The sequence below is a fragment of the Artemia sp. Qi Xiang Cuo genome, chromosome 4 (genome assembly GCF_049724085.1).
Source record: "Artemia sp. Qi Xiang Cuo chromosome 4, ASM4972408v1, whole genome shotgun sequence".
In the NCBI taxonomy this organism is placed as follows: Eukaryota; Metazoa; Arthropoda; class Branchiopoda; order Anostraca; family Artemiidae; genus Artemia; species Artemia sp. Qi Xiang Cuo.
Window position 1 is genome coordinate 2,894,768 of NC_142797.1, and position 19,187 is coordinate 2,913,954.

Below are 19,187 nucleotides of genomic sequence, written 5' to 3' on the forward strand. Positions count from 1 at the left end.
CGTTGTTGTTTCAATTTTTTCAATCTAAATTTTGTTGCCCACTGATATTTTCAAAAATACATTTTTTATGTGTTTTCATTGCAAAAAATAAAAACCAACGAAATTGTCCCTACTAAATTTTTACACTAAATTTTACAACGCTTCCTACAATTTTGTGAATTGACCCCATTGGCCACTTTGCCCCCGGGAAAATAAAAGTTTATCCCTAAAAATGAAATTCCAGAAAATCTTTTCAGGGTACTAATTGCTCGGATGCAGAAAACCAGTCTTTTGCCGCTTCAAAAAACTACTTTTTTTTCCTGTATAATATTCTTGTTATACCAAGTTAAAAAGTGTTTAGAGGTTGAAGCCAGTGGCGGATCCAGAGGGACGAGGGGGCGCGCGCCCCTCTAATGTCGTCTAAAGTTGTGTAATTTACCTAATTAACGCAACAGTGCGTTAATTAAACTTGCTCCTAACGTAAGGTTATCGGATCAACCTATTTTGCACCCCCCCCACCCCCTCTAAAAGAATCCTGGATCCGCCCCTGGTTGAAGGGTAGTTTTATCCTGGGCTGTTTGTCACCTTGGTTTTTGTTCTTTGGCATTTGTTTTTTGTTGAGCTATTGTACTTTTCTGTTGATAAAATAATCTCGTTTTATCCTTTTTTTTCTTTTTCTACTTTACTCTTTTATTATGTATCACAGGCTAATTAGCCTTGTGGGGACTTGTAAAACAAAAACTTTTTTGTTTTGGTTTTTCATATGGTTTGTTACTTCTGAATATCATTTATCTTAATCTTGTAATTTCGTGGGCAAATCGGTAACATCTGACAGGGACCAGCTGAGTGGCCCCAATTCTTCAAGTAGCAGTGAAGTTGTCACAGCAGTGTGAGTAGGGAGGAGGAGTTGAGATGCAGGCAATTTTTCTGTTGGGACACCCATTTGTCAAAAGAGTCGCATAGCACCCACAGTGTTCACGTAGCATGTTGAAAATTTGGATGATATTCTCTGGGCTTTCTGGATTTTGAAATACTCCATTAAGCAATGGTGTGGCCCTTGACTTGTGTGGATGGACGAGGAGCAGGGGTGTCGTTTCGGGGGAGGGGGCAGTTGCCTCCCAATAATTTGGAGAAAAATATATATTATATAGCTCGAGCCTTTCGACTATCCGGTTATGGACCCCTCTCGTCCCCCCACCCCATGAAAAAAATCCTGGAGCAACTCCCTGACGAGAAACGTTGTTTTATATAGTTGAACTGTGCGAACGGTTAGTATAAACGAAACTTAATACTTTCGATATTTGAATTTTCTCACTGGAGATTTCTCGATTTGAAGGTACTGAAACAAATTAAGGTACTTGTTAATAATACAGAGCATACTCAAGAATTACGCTTAGGTTACATCTCAGAAAACCAGTTTCATAGCTACAAAAACAAGTGACGTTTGATACAATACATCTGATTTAGACAGAATATATATTTGCACATAAAGGGGGGGGGGATTAGGTTACTTTAGCCACCCTCAATCAAGGGCGTAATTTTGTCAAAATCCTGGGGGGCGAAGTTGGAGCCAATTTTTCCAAATCGAGTGAAAATGACAGTGAGAACTGAAAAATGAGTCATATATTACCATAAAGGCAAAGATATACTAAAGAAAACTGACCTGTTTCTCTGGATACTTGAATTATGCAGGCTTATCTAAATTTTAGCAAGATTTTTGCAGAAACTAAATTTCAGCTGGGGGGGGGGGGGTCCGCAAGCTTAGGTCTGCGGGGCAAACTTGGGTCTAGAAGGGGCATCCTATAGCAAATTACAACCCTGTCCCTAATGTGCAAATATATAGGCCAAGTTGTATTAATATTTAAACTAAGGGTTATAGGAAGGATATATTTCATTAGGTTTAACCTAACATTAGTTTTTCTGTGTGTTCCGTATTATTAATAAGTACACAAATTAATATTTTCTCCCTTTCTAGTCTCCAGCTACTACACACTTGCGATATGAAAAAAAAATTTGAACGGATAGAAATTTGCTTCTCCTGTTAAGACCAGACTGAGTGACATGACTGAATATGCGACAGCCCAGTGGACTATGGGTTTGTTTTGGTGGCTGACGGTATGATTAAATTGGGCGGGCAAGCATTTGAAATTATTTGACAATTTCAAAAGAATTAGAGACAAAACTGTATTTCTAAATCTTATCACATCCTCAAAATCAAGGAAGAGAAAAATATTGATTGGTAGCATCAACATCTATGCGGCAATATCAGCGCTTGAAAAGATCTCAACTCGACGGGCTACTCAATTATAAACAACTGAAATAAACAAAAATTCCTTCCCCTCGACTCCAGGTGCTTCACTCCCTGGAAAAAAGAGAGGAAAAAAGTATCTATTTAAACAGGGAACAGCTGACTTCGACCTGACATATTCGGAGCTAAATATGCCAAATGTAATTTGGACTGTTTTCTTAGTAATTAATTTTCCTTGCATCCTTTACATGTTTTTCACAAACTTGATAATTAGGAAAAAAGGAGGGGATCCAAAGGCTAGGGAAAAATAAACAGGAGAAAAATATAAAGCAAATAAGAATTTGACTTATTGGACTGAAGAAAGGTGTTCAAGACATCAGAGAGGTCTGGTGACTTTCTATAATGGTGTATTTTTCGCAGAAGAGTTTCCCAGAGCTTGCTTTGGGGGGAAAAGGGAGGTGATATACTTTTAGTGGATATTATGGGTAAACAGTATACGCAATGCTGTATTTGTCTGCTTCTGGAATTTTTATAAGGAAGTTAGTTAATAAAAAAACACTCAAGCAACACGGGCACCAATGAGGAGGGAGCGTTGCCCTCCCCTTTAGATTCTGTCGTCGTAAGATTTGAAAAATACCTTTTTATGGTATTTTTATCAGAAAATACCTCTTTTTTAATTTTTATTGGAAAAATAAAAACCCTACCTACAATTTAACGATAAATTTTATCGCACCTACATTTTCATGAATTGGTGCCCCTCCCTAGCAACAGTCAAATCCAAAAATAATATCTAATTTAAATTTTTAGTTTTTTTTATTTCAAGCTGTTTAGAATAGGCGGTACTGATGCATTATGCAGGCACCGCGAAGAAGTCAAGCTTGGTTAGTGCTAATGAAATAAAATAAAATGGGATGAATATATAATAGTTTAGAAAAAAAATTTGGGCTATATATTTGCACATTAGGGGGGAGGGGATAAATCATAGCATATATTAAATGCGGAACCTAACCTAGGTGCCTCCCCCCCTAAACCCCAAAAAACAATCGTTTAAATATTGTAACTCATTGAGAAACTACGGTTTTGCAATCACTTATCTATAGCGGTCTCTTTCAAATAGCCTATTTGACGGGTTTTGTGACTGGTTTCCTTGATACAGTCTATGGCGGTGGGCCCGCATAATGTACCAGTACCAAATACGTCTATAATAGTACTACCATCTTAAAAAAAATATCAACTCTGATGAGAACCAAAATAAGGAAATAACGCTTAGCGGCTGTATAAAGTAAAAGCGGTCGCGCGTAAATGTTCTGCGGGTAGTTGTGCCGATTAAGTTTTGTAAAGCAACATGTTCGCGGTGAGTTAGTCGAACCTACCGGTCAGTCATGCATGTTTGTAAATTAAAGTTGATTCCAGCCCCGTGGAAGGCTTTCGGGTCAGCCTCATTGCTAACTCTGGCCCACAGTATATAAATTATAGGCAGTATGATCTTACCCTATCTCACCCATTATAAAAACCTGGCCGATGGTGCAAGTTCTCCAGATAACTTATAAATATAAGCGACATTGGACCTTTTCACGGGTAGACAAGTCAGTTTTCTCTTGAACGCAAAACTTGGCTTCAACGTTGGAACACTAAATTTTTAAGAAATTAATTTGAAATTAGTTTAAGCCAATACATTTAAGAAAACAGCAATTAGTAATGCATTGTTATTATTAGATTTTTTAGGAATTAAAATTAGGTTTTGAAGTCTCAAGTTGTTTTCAAAGGCATTTTGAGAAAGTTTCTGCCAAAATACGTGTTCCAGGGTAATTGGACCGCTGATGGCAGATCAAATGAGAGGAGCTGTTTGTACGCGCTAATGCAAGAAAAAGTGGGAGGAGTTGTTTGTTCGCACCGAGAATGAAGAGCCAGAAATTATCTGCGGTAAACTCACTGCTATATCTTTATACTGTGCCCTGGCCGCACACTCAAAAACCTTGTAAGAAAACTAAGTCACACCTTTTAAAAGTCCAGTAGCCTCCAGAAGTAGAAAGAAACCAGGCGTTTATTGACCTCTGAAAAGCAGTGACTCCGGGCCAGACCAAATTCTAAACTTTTAAATATCAAAGACTTAATATATGGAGAGGTCCAAATTTATGGAAGTGAACTGAATAATATCTTTATATGGCTATTGATGGATGAAAAAAGTTACATTTATTTACACATTTTCACCTTGGATGGGTAAAGGCGGAGGTCTGAATCCAAAAACCTGCTATGACCTCTGGATACCACCGGTGGAAATTTCATGCTCCGCTTCTCCTTCCCCACGAAAAATCCAGACTTTTAAGGACCTCCCTGCATTTGCTGTATTTTAAATAATTCACCGGTTTTAGAGGGAGGCGGTTAGGGTCAACAATATTTAGTCCCTTACCACTGAAATGAATACTTGTTTATGTGTCCACATATCCTTACTTTTCCTCCTGTGTCAACCTTACCTCAACTTAGAATCATATAAATTCCTCTTTTAAATTTCTTCAGAACTGACTGCCATATCAGAAATTACACCAACTGATTGACCTTAGCGTTTTAGTTTTTTTTTTCCTTGAAGTATCTTCAGCTTGAAGGGGGGGGGGATTATGGATCCAAAAACTTGTTTTCCTCCAGAATACCGCAAAGAGGTGGGTTGAAAGGAGGGATTTTGGGATATTTAAAACGACATAAAAATACCTCTCTTTAATTTGATGATTGTCTAAGCTTTTTCTTAACTTCATGTAATACAAATTTCTCCCTTTTTATGTTCCCCAGAAAGGACTGCAGAATCAGAGATGACATCAACTGATTTATTCTAGCGTCTTTTTATTTTTCCCCTAAAACGGAGGAATAGACCTTCGAAGATTCATTTCCCAAGTGACTCACGCTGGAAAACTTTCCTTTGGGGAACTAAAGCGGAAGGAATCTAAACATCCCAAGAAATTTCCCTAAGAAATTAAATGATCCTGCATGAGTCACCCATGTTTTGTACGTCTTGTAAGACTTGTAGGGGGAAAGGAATAATTTACTACGACCAAATTGCCCTTAGGGTGTATAAACGTTTTGATATCAGATAAGAACTGAATATTGATAGTCAATAGAGATGGGATGTTGAGAAGGGAATTGAGGCAGACATGAATTAAATTGCTATAGAATTGCTTTCTTGCTTCAAAGGGATGGTCCATCTTTAAAATCGTTTAAGCCACGTGACGCATGCCAGGCGTGGTAAAACTATTCAATGAGCGGTACGAAGTTCGCTAAGAATGGTATGATGAAGCGTGGCATGATGAAAGTGTGCCACGCAGGCCAGAACCCAAAACGTTCCAGGATGTACGCCAGGGGTCGAATACTAGGCAACCCCTTGATTGCTCCCGAATAAAATTTAATAATGCCAAGGAAGGATTTGTGACACAATAAATTACAATGATTTTTCCTAAAGATTGGCGAAAATTTTCGCCTCTTCTGTAAGATTCAAGTTCTTTTAGTATTTCAAAGGATATTATGGTCATTGAAACCAGATGTATGGTACAAAATTGTGCGGCTATAAAGGGCGAAAATTTTCCGGAAGCACCATTTTTCAAGCGAAAATGAGCCAAAAGTATAGGTAACCCACAGAGATCAAAAAAAGCATTGGGGTCAGATTCTGCCAAATTTCACCGTTAACCCAGAGTCACGCTAAATTTGTAAATTTTGAAATCATCTTCCTAATTTAACAAAGTTTAGCGAGTTTAATAGTGGCAGAGTTTAGCAATATAGCAGTAGAAATGCTTTCTTTCCTTGACTATACAAAAGCAGAAGAAGCAGTAGACTAAACCATGGTTTCAAAATTTTTAAATTTAGCGTCACTCTGGGCTAACGGCGAAATTTCGCAGAATCTAGCCTCTGTTTATTTTGTATCTCTATGAATTTGTCATAAATTCAGCTCGAAAAAATGCGCTATTTAAAAAAATTCAATGCCCAGCCACCTAAACAACATCTGAATAGAAATTAGGTTTATCTGGCAACCCTAATATTTGACTGTCCTGGCTACAAACTGAAGTCACAGCTAGAGCACAGAGCTTTAATTTAACTAAAAGGATGAACTAATTACTATTACAATGAAAAGCTAAAAATAAAAATAACTATAAATAGTGGACACATATGGAATATCATTATTTAGGTTATTGAAGTAAGGAAATTTCGTCTGACTCTGCCTTAGAAATAAATTTCTCAGCGAAGCCATCTAAACTTTTGCATATCGGACAGATTAGTCCCGTCCCAAGATTTGATGCAGCTATTTAACGGTAATTTATGACATTTAAATAGAACTCGACCAAGGGATTACGCAGTAAAAAACTTCAGGTAAACCGATGATAGGAAGGGAAGACCTACACGGCTATTGAACAAGCCAGAATGTAAAAGAGGTGTGGTAGTAGAAACAGCTAGATGCAATAACTTGTTGTTATTAAAATATTTTTGGTACTTGTCTAGAATCCGGTAAGTGCGCAATAAAAGACAGCATCGAAATGTCAAAAATGCTATTGATAAACAGGTTTCCGCTGACTAGTGAGGCATAAACAAAGGGTTTCTCACTCCGGGAACTATATTTAAACTTTAGTTTTTTGGGGTTTAGGGGGACTCAAAGGTACCTAGGTTTGGTTAGATTAGGTTAGGCCCTCCCCCCAATGTGCAAATATATAGCCCAAATTTGTTTCTGAACTATTATATTTTTATCCTATTTTGTTTTATTTCATTAGCATTAACGAAACTTCACTTATCGCGCACTTACCGCATTCTAGACAAGTGCCATAGTTTATTACGGCCAAACAGGGCGTCAATTCCTGAAATTTGGAGTGGAGATATAAGTTTCAAAATCTAGAGGGAGCAGTCTTTTAACATATGTGTTTATTCTTAAACGTCCAGGAAAGGTCTTACGTATTTAATGACATCAGAGTGAACTATTTTCTCAACTCTCGGCCAACACAGGTAAAACAATAAAATAAACAAAGAATCGAGTCGATTTTAAAATGAAGATAAATAATAAATAAAGTAATTGGTAAAATGATAAATAAGGTAAAATAAAGTAATGATAAAATTGATAAAAAGTAATTGAAAAACCATTTCAAACCCTTGACCTCAAGGGTTTATCCAGAATTTTTTAGGGGGTGGGGGCACAAAATAGGTTGATCCGATAAACTTGCGTTAGGAGCAAGTTTAATTAGCGCAAACTTGCGTTAATTAAGAAAATTACACTACTTTTGACTCTTTTAGGGGGGCGCCCTCACCCCCTGGATCCGCCACTGCTTGATCTGGGTCTTTTCTCATATTCTCCTTTCCTCCTTCCCCCTCTACCTAAATTATAAAAGACAAACCTATGCAAAAGGACTGTCTCATGAAATAAACTGAAGTAGCTTTTTTATTGCCCTTAATTTTAGTCAATAAGCTTCGAGATACTAAAAAAAAAATATCAAGCCTTTCGTGGTAACGAACTGTAAGTCAGGAGCAACGTGATTAATTAAATTAATTAAAAAAAACTTTTTGCACAGAATAACTTTTCAAAGAAAAGTAAAGAACTCCATTAAGCCAAAAATGAGCAAAAATGAAATCAAATAATCTACCAAGCGTGAAACTACCACAAATCAGCATCGATAAATAAATGAAACCCAAACAGACATAAACTACAATAAATAACCGAGTCAAACTCAAAACGACCAGAAATTAACATGAATAGGGGTCAAAACCCATATGCCTTCCCAAGGCCAGAAAAAAATTTGCACTTTACTGAAAAAAATAAATATTTTTACTTTTATAACTTTAATAAATCAAATAATATTAACATTTTGATTACTAAATATCAGTATATGTATATTAAACTGACAATGCACATTCATTTTTATTCTTTGTCAGTAAAATGCAAATTATGTTCTGGCCTTGGGAAGGCGTAACATAGGGGTGAGCCCTACTCTTTCGATACGAAGTGCCCTGGTCTAAACAAAAAAAAAAAAAACAACAACAAAAAATAAAAAATAATAATACATTGTACCCACATCGATCTTTACTATAAAAATGTCAAGCCTTCCAATCACTTTCGACTATTAAAAAGGGCACTAGCCCTTTCAATTTCCTATCACACAATCCCTTTTTGAATTTCTACAACAACACTTTCTATAAACACCTTATATGCCAACAGGGCATAAATTAAAACCCTTGCCCTGAGGACTGTGAGGCGGTTGTCATCCTAAAAGACCGAATTTCCAGAACTTTCAACTACGTTAAACAAAATGGCTATCTCAAAACTTTGATTGGATGTGGTTGGGGAAATAGTGGGCGTGAGAGGGGCGTTAGTTGCTCTCCAACCAGCTTCAACTATTAAAAAGGCACTAGCCCTTTCAGTTTCCAATCGAATGAGCCCTTTTGAAGTTTCTACGACAACACTTTCAATTAAAACCTTATATGCCCCCATGGCATAACTTATAACCCTTAGCCTGAGGCTGGTGGGGGGTTGTCATCCTCGAAGACCTAATTTCCAGAGCTTTCAACTACGTTGAAGAAAATTGCTATCTCAAAATTTTGATTGGATGTTTTTGGGGAAATGGCGGGCGTGAGAGGGTGTTTACTTGCCATCCAATCACTTTCGACTATCAAAAAGGGCACTAGCCGTTTCAATTTCCAATGGAATGATTCCTTTTTGAAGTTTCTAAGACAACGCTTTCTATAAAAAAAACCTTATATGACCCCAGGGCATAACTTACAACCCTTGCCCTGGGGGCTGTGGGGGGAGTGTCATCCTCAAAAACATAATTTACAGACTTTTTAACCACGCCGAACAAAATGGCTATCTCATTATTTTGGTTGGATGTGTTTGGGGAAATGGTGGGTGTGAGAGGGTTGTTAGTTATCCTCCAACCACTTTCGACTATTAAAAAGGGCACAAGAGCTTCTAATTTCCAATCAAATGAGCCCTTTTTCAAGTTTCTGCGACAAAGCTTTCAATAAAAACCATAAACACCCCCAGGGCATATCTTACAACCCTTACCCTGAGGGCTGTGGGGAGAGTGTCATCCACTTGGATGTAATTTATGGACCTTTAAACTACTTTGAACAAAATGGCTATCTTAAAATTTTGATTAGATGTGTTTGGAAAAATCGTGGACGTGGAAGGGGTGTTAGTTGTCTTCCAATCACTTTCGACTATTAAAAAGGGCACTAGCTATTTCAATTTCCAATCAAGTGAGCCTTTTTGAAGTTTCTATGACAACGCTTTCTATAAAAAAAACCTTATATGCCCCCAGGGCATAGCTTACAACCCTTGCCCTGAGGCCTGTGGGGGGGGGTTGTCATCCTCAAAGACCTAATTTCCAGAACTTTCAACTACGTTGAATAAAATGGCTACCTCAAAATTTTGATTGGATTTGTTTGGGGAAAAGGTGGACGTGAGAGGGGGGGTAGTTGCCCTCCAATAACTTTCGACTATTAAAGAGGGCACTAGCCCTTTGTCGAACGAGCCTTTTTTGAAGTTTCTAGGACAACGCTTTCTATAAAAACCTTATATGCCCCCAGGGCATAACTTATAACCCTTGCCCTGACGGCTGTGGGGAAGTGTCGTCCTCAAAAACATAATTTCTAGCTGGAAATTAACTATGCTGAACAAAATAGCTATCTCAAAATTTTTGATTGGATGTGTTTGGGGAAATGGTGGGCGTGGAAGGGGTGTTTATTGCCTTCCAATCACCTTTGGCTATTATAAGGGGCACCAGTCCTTCTAATGTCCAGTAGAATGAGCCCTTTTCGAAGTTTCTATGACAACTCCTTCGATACGAAGTGCCCTGGTCTAAGACCAAGAAACCAAAAAAAAAAAAAAAAACATTGTGCCAACATCGTTTTTTACTTAGGCAGCGCTCTTGCGCTGCCTATGATTCCAAATGTATAACATTCATTAGGTTTAGTGTTACCAATCAAAGGCTACGACCCTGCGAAAATATCCCTGATTTTCGAAAAATGGGGAAAACACCCCCTAAAAGACAAGGAATTTTAATGAAAAATCACGCCATCAGATTCAGCGTATCAGCAAACCCTACTGTAGAGGTTTTAAGCTCCAATATGCAAAACTGTGTAATCTTGTATGTCTTTGCCAGAAGAAAGATCACGTATTTTAGTTTATTTGTTTTTGTTTTTTTCCCAGAGATGACCGCGTCAAACCAATACTCCAGCCAATCGTAAGAGGGCTCATTGAACGGAAATCAAAAGTTCTAGTGCCCTTTTTAAGTGACCAAAAAGATTGGAGGGCAGATAGCCCCCCTCCAACACCCGTTTTTTACCCAAAGTCGTGTAATAAAAATGTGTTAAATAGCAATTTTGTTCAACATAGTTGAAAGATCCAATAACTATGCATTTAGCGATAACATGACCCCTACCCAGCCCCTGGGGAAAGGTCTTTAAGTTATGAAATTTGCCTATTGTTTACTCATAGTATTTGTTATTGGAAAGTATGCATACATTTTTCGGTTGGGGGGGGGGTGAATTTTCTTCTCGGGGGATTTTCCATAAGGAAAATTTTCCGGGGGGTGAACGGTGAACTTTACAGAGGTAATTTTACATTGGGGGAATTTTCTACAATGCCTATACGAAATCATTTTTATTTGTCTTACTTTCTATTTGCCGACTCAATTTTACATGTGGAGATATTACGGGAAATTTTCGGGGGTGAGTTTTAACCGGGATTGAATTGCCTAAAGGATCTTTGCGTGGGGGATTTTTTCGTCGAGGGGGAGACGGGTTTTCCTGCATTATGTAAAAAACGATCAGAAATTAAACAAAAAAGGTTTTTTTTTCAACCAGTGGCGTATTCAGAAAATAATTATGGGAGGGGGGGGTTGACTGAGGGTCCCTGGGCCAACAAACGGAAAGCTCTAAAAATTCCTTAGAAAAAACGGTATTTTAAGGCACTACTTTAAGTTTATTTTAGCTCTTTGAATGCAAGTTTTTTGTATGGTGTAGGGACTAAGGAATGAATGATGAAACCGAACAGATTATATACGGTTTAATAACAGAATGTTTTTTTTTTCGTGGGGGGGGATACAGCCCCTTTAGCTCCCCCCCCTCCCGTGGGTGTGCGACTGTCTTCAACTGAAAGCAAGGAGCAACATTGAAAATTAAAACGAAGAGAAATTAACCCCCCCCCCAGTAGAGTGCTAAGTTATACTTTGCTTACTGCCATAGGAATTACCATGCTATTTGCTTACTGCCATAGGACCATGCTATTTGCTTGCCTTAGGTTCCCTTGGTACCTTTCCAAGCAACGTGATTAAACACGTTTTGAAACTACATGCTATTTGCTTGCCTTATGTTCCCTTGGCACCTTTCCAGAGCATGTACTTATGGATTTGCTTGGTTTATGTTCCTTCCTATGCTATTCTAAAGGTTTATGTTCCTTCCTATGCTATTCTAAGGGTTTATGTTCCTTCCTATGCTATTCTAAGGGTTTATGTTCCTTCCTATGCTATTCCGAGGGTTTATGTTCCTTCCTATGCTATTCTAAGGGTTTATGTTCCTTCCTATGCTATTCTAAGGTTTTATGTTCCTTCCTATGCTATTCTAAGGGTTTATGTTCCTTCCTATGCTATTCTAAGGGGTTATGTTCCTTCCCATGCTATTCTAAGGGTTTATGTTCCTTCCTATGCTATTTTAAGGGTTTATGTTCCCTCCTATGCTATTCTAACGGTTTATGTTCCATCCTATGCTATTCTAAGGGTTTATGTTCCTTCCTATGCTATTCTAAGGGTTTATGGTGCTTACTTTGCTTTTCTTAGGGTTTTATGATCCTTCCTATGCTATTCTAAGGGTTTATGTTCCTTCCTATGCTATTCAAAGGGTATATGTTCCTTCATATGCTATTCCACGGGTTTACGCTCCTTTATATGATATTCTAAGGGTTTATTTTCCTTCTTATGCTATTTCAAGGGTATATGTTCCTTCCTATTGTATTCTAAAGGTTTATATCCCCTCCTATGTTATTCGAAGGGTTCTTGCCCCTTCATGTGCTATTCTAAGGATTTATGTTCCTAGCTCTGCTATTCCAAGGGTTTGTGTTCCTTCCTATGTTATTTTAACGGGGTATTTTACTTTATATGTTATTCTAAGGGTTTATGTTCTTTCCAATGCTATTCTAAGGGTTTATGTTCCTTCCCATGCTATTCTAAGGGTTTATGTTCCTTGCAATGCTATTCTAAGGGTTTATGTTCCTTCCTATGCTATTATAAAGGTATATGTTCCTTCCTATGCTATTCCAGGAGCTTATGTTCCTTCCCATGCTATTCTACCCCCCTGTTCCATTTCTTTGAAGTATGTGCTATCAGACTGGTTTTTCTGATTTTTTGGACAATTGCCTTAACTCGAGAGTAGTTTGTTATTAATGCGTCGTTGCTAATTAAAAAATTGGATGCTACAATCAGAATTGTTTGATTGAAATTTGCAAAAAGGGATAAGGGACTCGCGAATTGGAGTTTACGAACGATCTTATTTGAATAATAGGGAAAAAAACAGAGCTAGATAACATTTGCGAATTGGATCGTATGAAGACGGAGAAGAAGGGTTAAAGTGATTAGCAGTTAAGGTAACCGCAATGGTGTTTGAACAGTGTTGTCAGTTTAAAATAGAGTCTAACGTTGTAGTATACTAGAAAGTTGTTACTAAGAGAGATGTAGATGGCAAGAAAAGAATTTTAATAATGGATAGCTTTACTTCTTCGATGTGTTCTGTATAATACACAAGTGGCGTTTGAATAGTGTTGTCAGTTTAAAATAGTCTAAAGTTATAGTATACTAAAAAGTTGATACTAAGAGAGATGTAGATGGCAAGAAAATAATTTTAATAATGAAATTCAGAACAAACCTTAGAAATCCTTGCAAATCAAGCAGTAAGGTGTATGTGAGAACGAACCATCAAGGATCATAAGCACCAACGACCCTAACCAGCAGAGACATCAATCCCCCAAAGGTCCCCTATTCCGAAACTCGAAGGGCCTCCCCCGCCCCCCCAACTTTTTGGCCCCCTCCCCCCTTTTTTTTTTATTTTTTTTTAACTTTTTTTATTTTTTTTTTTAACATTATATATTTTTTCAACTTTTTTTTTGTTAAATTTCATCGAATGAGATGAAACTTAAAAAAAAAAAATCACATTTAATATTTTCCAAACTCAAAATGAGAATGGTATAAACATGTCAGTCATGACCTTTACTATTAGAAAAATAATGTTTGGAGTACCACTTTTTTTTATTGGACTAAAAATTTTTTGGACTTATCCCATGTATTCGAGAAAGGGTTGTTGATATAGAATTTAATCAATCCGATACTTAGATTTTGTCAATTTTATCAAATGTATTCATTAAAAGGTTATTGAAACAGGATTTATTTAATTCCTTCCTAAGATTTTGTCAGTTGCTTCAAATAAAACCAAAGAATGATGTTGATTCTGCATTTAAAAGATTTTGGCAAAGAATTTAATCACTCTAATACTTCGCTTTTGTCAAGTTTATCCGACATATCCGACAAATGATGTTGATAAAGAATTTATTCACTCTGATACTTAGATTTTGTCAATTTTATCCAGCATATCCAACAAAGGATGCATATTTTGAATCCGTTCCATAAAATAGTTTACCATGTTCACTCTTGATATTGTAGTTATTGTCTTTTCTTAGTTCGTAATCAGTAGAATAATCATTATTCCATTTTGAATCATGCACAATTTCTACTGGTGTGTCATCGACTGGCTCATTATACTTTTCGTCTTTGGTATTCTTTGGTTCATTGACTGTTTGATCAATGGCAGTAACGTTTCCTGCTACTTTTTTTTCATCGATTCATCTTTATATTCCATAGTGATATTTTCTGCCAATGCCCTTTTTATTTTTCTGACAATTTCACTGTCTATTATCACATTATTTTTACACATGTAACAGTTTCGGCACGCAGACAAGATATGGTTTATGATATTAGTAGAAGAGTAGGCCTTTCTTTTTTTATCTTCCGTTGAATGCTAATACCCGAAAGCTGACGATAGGATGTATCAGCAGGTAATGTGTTACCTGCAACAGCAGGATGGAGTTGTAATCTAGCACATACAATTATTTTTATGTTGGCATTCTCTTTGAGTGCAATCATCTCTGGAGATCTCAATCTTGCATATCCACCAACATAAGAGTTGAATTTTTTCGGTACTCCTAAGAAATTTAATTCCTTACTGTCATGACAATGCATGCATACATTTCCAATAGTGCTACCACTTGTAATTGTTTCATAGTTTAAATACTTCTCCTTGTCAGTATTCCATGCTACAATAGAATTGTCATGTGAACAAACTTTATTAAAATGCTCCATCTTCACTTTTTTTTAAAGATATTACTTATGTGTTTGTCGTTCCATCGTGTAGAAAAATAATGATTTAATACATGCAATAAACTAGGTAGTGTCAATAACCCGCCATAAAGTACCAGTGGGAAAGCCGCATCGTGTCTCTGAGCAAGCATAGTGTACAATTGTTAGAGCCGTAAGCATATTTTATGTCATTTTAAGATACGTAAAAAAAATTATGAAAACAAAATTAAACAAATTCTTTATTAACATTCATTATCTATTGATGTCGCTTCCTAGACAGACAATACAGCAATTTCACAAAATCTAAGCATAGGAGTGATTAAATTCTATATCAACATCCATTTCTCAAATACATAGGATAAATTGACCAAATCTAAGTATTAGAGTGAATAATTTTTTTATCAACATCTTTTGTAAGATACGTCAGATAAAATTGACAAAATCTAAGTGTCAGAGTGAATAATTTTTTTTATCAACATCCTTTGTCAGATACATCAAATAAAATTGAAAAAATCTAAATTTCAGAATGAATAAATGCTTTAGAATTTAATCACTCCTATACTTAGATTTTGTGAAATTGCTGTATTGTCTGTCTAGGAAGCGACATCAATCGATAATGAATGTTAATAAAGAATTTTCTCATTTTTTTTTCATAATTTTCTGAATTAAATTTCTGTATTGTGTATCCAAGAGGTGAATTCAAGAAAGAGTTTTTACTTACTTACAATTTTTTTTCATAATGACACATCCAACAAGGGATGTTGATGAGTAACTTTTTCACTCTGAAAGCATTTTCGTGTTTTTTGCAATCCATTCGTACTGTACCTAAAAAGCAATAAGACATTTTTTTGATAAAAAAAATTTGTCAGACATATCCGACAAATGATGTTGATAAAGCATTTATTCAGTCTGATAATTTGATTTTGTCAATTTTATCCGATGTATCTGACAGAGGATGTTGATAAGAAAATTATTCACTCTAACACTTAGATTTTGTCAATTATATTCGATGTATCTGACGAAAGATGTTGAGAAAAAAATTTATTCACTCTAAAACTTAGATTTTGTCAACTTTTTCCTATGTATCCGAGAAATGGATGTTGATATAGAATTTAGTCACTCCTATACTTAGATTTTGTGAAATTGCTGTATTGTCTGTCTAAGAAGGAACTTCAATCGATAATGGATATTAGTAAAGAATTTGTTCAATTTTTTTTCATAATTTCCTGAATTAAATTTCTGTATCAAGAGGTGAATTCAAGAAAGAGTTTGTTACTTACTTATTTACTTACATACTTACAATTTTTTTTTTCATAATGACATATCCAACATCGGATGTTGATAAAGAATTTATTCATTCTGATAGTATTTTTGTGTTTTTTTTTGCAAGCCATTCGTACTATACCTTAAACGCATTCAGATATTTCCTTGATAAGAAAATTTGGTCCGATATATCCGAGAAATGATGTCGGTAAGGCATTTATTCAGTCTGATACTTAGATTTTTTCAATTTTATCCTATGTAACTGACAGATGATGTTGATAAAAAAAATTATTCACTCTAACACTTAGATTTTGTCAATTATATTCGATGTATCTGACAAAAAATGTTGAGAAAAAAAAATTATTCACTCTGACACTTAGGTTTTGTCAATTTTATCCGACATATCAATTTTAACTGACGTATCCGACAAATGATGTTGATAATGCATTTATTCAGTCTGGTACTTAGATTTTTTCACTTTTATCCAATATATTCGACAAAGGATGCTGATAAAGCATTTATTCATTCTGATACTTAGATTTCGTCAATTATATTCGATGTATCTGACAATAGATGTTGGTATACAAAACTTTATTCACTCTGACGCTTAGATTTCTGCAATTTTATCCCATCTATTCGAGAGAGGGTTGTTGATATAGAATTTAATCAATACGATACTTAGATTTTGTCAATTTTACCCCATGTATTCGAGAAAGGGTTTTTGATATAGAATTTAATCAATCTGATACTTAGATTTTGTCATTTATCCGATATACCCGACAAATGATGTTGATAATGCATTTAGAGGATGTTGATAAAGCATTTATTCACTCTGATACTTAGATTTTATCAATTTTATCTGTCATATCCGACAAATGATGTTGATAATGCATTTAGAGGATGTTGATAAGGCATTTATTCAATCTGATACTTAGGTTTTGTCAATTTTATCCAGCATATCCGACAACGGATGCAAATTTTGAATCCGTTCCATAAAATAGTTTACCATGTTCTCTCTTGATATTGTAGTTATTGTCTTCTCTTAGTTCGTAATCAGTAGAATAATCATTATTCCATTTTGAGTCATACACAATTTTTACTGATGTGTCATCGACAGGCTCAATATGCTTTTCGTCGTTGGTATTATTTGGTTCATTGACTGTTTGATCAATGGCAGTAACGTTTGCTGGTACTTTGTTTTTCATCGATTCATCTTTATATTCCATAGTGATATTTTCTACCAATGCCCTTTTTATTTTTCTGACAATTTCACTGTCTATTATCACATTATTTTTACACATGTAACAGTTTCGGCACGTAGACAAGATATGGTTTATGATATTAGTAGAAGAGTAGGCCTTTCTTTTTTGATCTTCCTTTGAATGCTAATACCCGAAAGCTGACGATAGGATGTATCAGCAGGTAATGTGTTACCTGCAACAGTAGCACGGAGTTGTCATCTAACGTCAACGATTATTTTTATGTTGGCATTTTCTTTGAGTGCAATCATCTCTGGAGATCTCAATCTTGCATATCCACCAACATAAGAGTGGAATTTTTTCGGTATTCCAAAGAAATTTAATTCCTTACTGCCATGACAATGCATGCATACATTTCCAATAGTGCTACCACTTGTAATTGTTTCATAGTTTAAATACTTCTCCTTTTCTGCATTCAATGCAACAATAACATTGTCATGTGAACATACTTTATTAAAATTCTCCATCTTCACTTTTTTTTAAAGATATGACTTATGTGTTTATCTTTCCATTGCGTAGAAAAACAATGATTTAAAATATGCAATAAAATAGATAGTGTCGATAACCCACCATAAAGTACCAGTGGGAAAGCCGCATCGTGTCTCTGAGCAAGCATAGAGTACAATTGTTAGAGCCGTAAGCATATTTTATGTCATTTTAAGATAAGTAAAAAAAAAGTTGAATAATTTCGAAGTCCAAAAATTTTTTAGTCAAATAAAAAAAAGTGCTACTACAAACTTTATTTTTCTAACAGTAAAGTTCATGACTAACTTGTCTATACCATTCTCATTTTGAGTTTGGAAAATATTAAATGTGATTTTCTTTTGTTTTAAGTATGTTTCATCTCATTCGAAGACATGAAAAAAAACGTTGAAAAAATATATCATGTTAAAAAAATAATAAAAAAAGTTGAAAAAATACTTCAAAAAAAAATCAAAAAACTGGGGGGAGGGGGCCAAAAAATTGGAGGGAGGGGGCGCCCTTCATGTTTGGTGATAGGAAACCTTTGGGGGTTGATGTCTCTGGTGGTTAGGGTCGTTGGTGCTTATGATCCTTGATGGTTCGTACTCACATACACCTTACTACTTGATTTGCAAGAATTTCTAAGGCTTGTTCTGAATTTCATTATTAAAATTATTTTCTTGCCATCTACATCTCTCTTAGTATCAACTTTTTAGTATACTATAACGTTACTCTATTTTAAACTGACAACACTGTTCAAACGCCACTTGTGTATTATACAGAAAACATCTAAGAAGTAAAGCTATCAATTATTAAAATTCTTTTCTTGCCATCTACATCTCTCTTAGTATCAACTTTTTAGTATACTATAACGTTAGACTCTATTTTAAACTGACAACACTGTTCAAACGCCATTGAGGTTACCTTAACTGCTAATCACTTTAACCCTTTTTCTCCATCTTCATTTAACTTAACCCTTTTCTCCATTTTTCTCCATTTAACCCTTTTTTTCCCTATTATTCAAATAAGATCGTTCGTACAGTCCAATTCGCGAATCCCTTATCCCTTTTTGCAAATGTCAATCAAAAAATTCTGATAGTAGCATCCAATTTTTTAATTAGCAACGACGCATTAATAACAAACTACTCTCGAGTTAAGGCAATTGTCCAAAAAATCAGAAAAACCTGTCTGATAGCACATACTTCAAAGAAATGGAACAGGTGTGTAGAATAGCATGGGAAGGAACATAAGCTCCTGGAATAGCATAGGAAGGAACATATACCCTTAGAGTAGCATAGGAAGAAACATAAACCCTTATAATAGCATAGGAAGGAACATAAACCCTTAGAATAGCATAGGAAGGAACTTAAACCCTTAGAATAGCATGGGAAGGAACATAAACCGTTAGAATAGCATAGGAAGGATCATAAACCCTTAGAATAGCATAGGAAGGAACATAAACCCTTAGAATAGCATGGGAAGGAACATAAACCCTTAGAATAGAAGAGGAAGGAACATAAACCCTTAGAATAGCATAGGAAGGAACATATACCCTTAGAATAGAATAGGAAGGAACATAAACCCTTAGAATAGCAGAGGAAGGAGCATAAACAC

At 35.7% G+C, this 19,187-nt stretch overlaps 1 protein-coding gene across 3 annotated transcripts in view; it reads right to left on the bottom strand.

Annotated features, from left to right (window-relative positions):
- beta4GalT7 (beta-1,4-galactosyltransferase 7) overlaps positions 1-19,187 on the bottom strand; it is a 77,090-nt gene that overhangs the window by 18,109 nt on the left and 39,794 nt on the right. Inside the window, exon 6 of one of the 3 annotated variants that reach the window (XM_089087357.1) lies at positions 4,226-4,314. The exons of the other annotated variants lie outside the window; for them this stretch is intronic. Coding sequence (XP_088943483.1) covers positions 4,229-4,314 — 86 coding nt within the window. The 3' untranslated portion in view covers positions 4,226-4,228. The remainder of the gene's footprint in view (positions 1-4,225; positions 4,315-19,187) is intronic. 3 annotated transcript variants of the gene reach the window in all.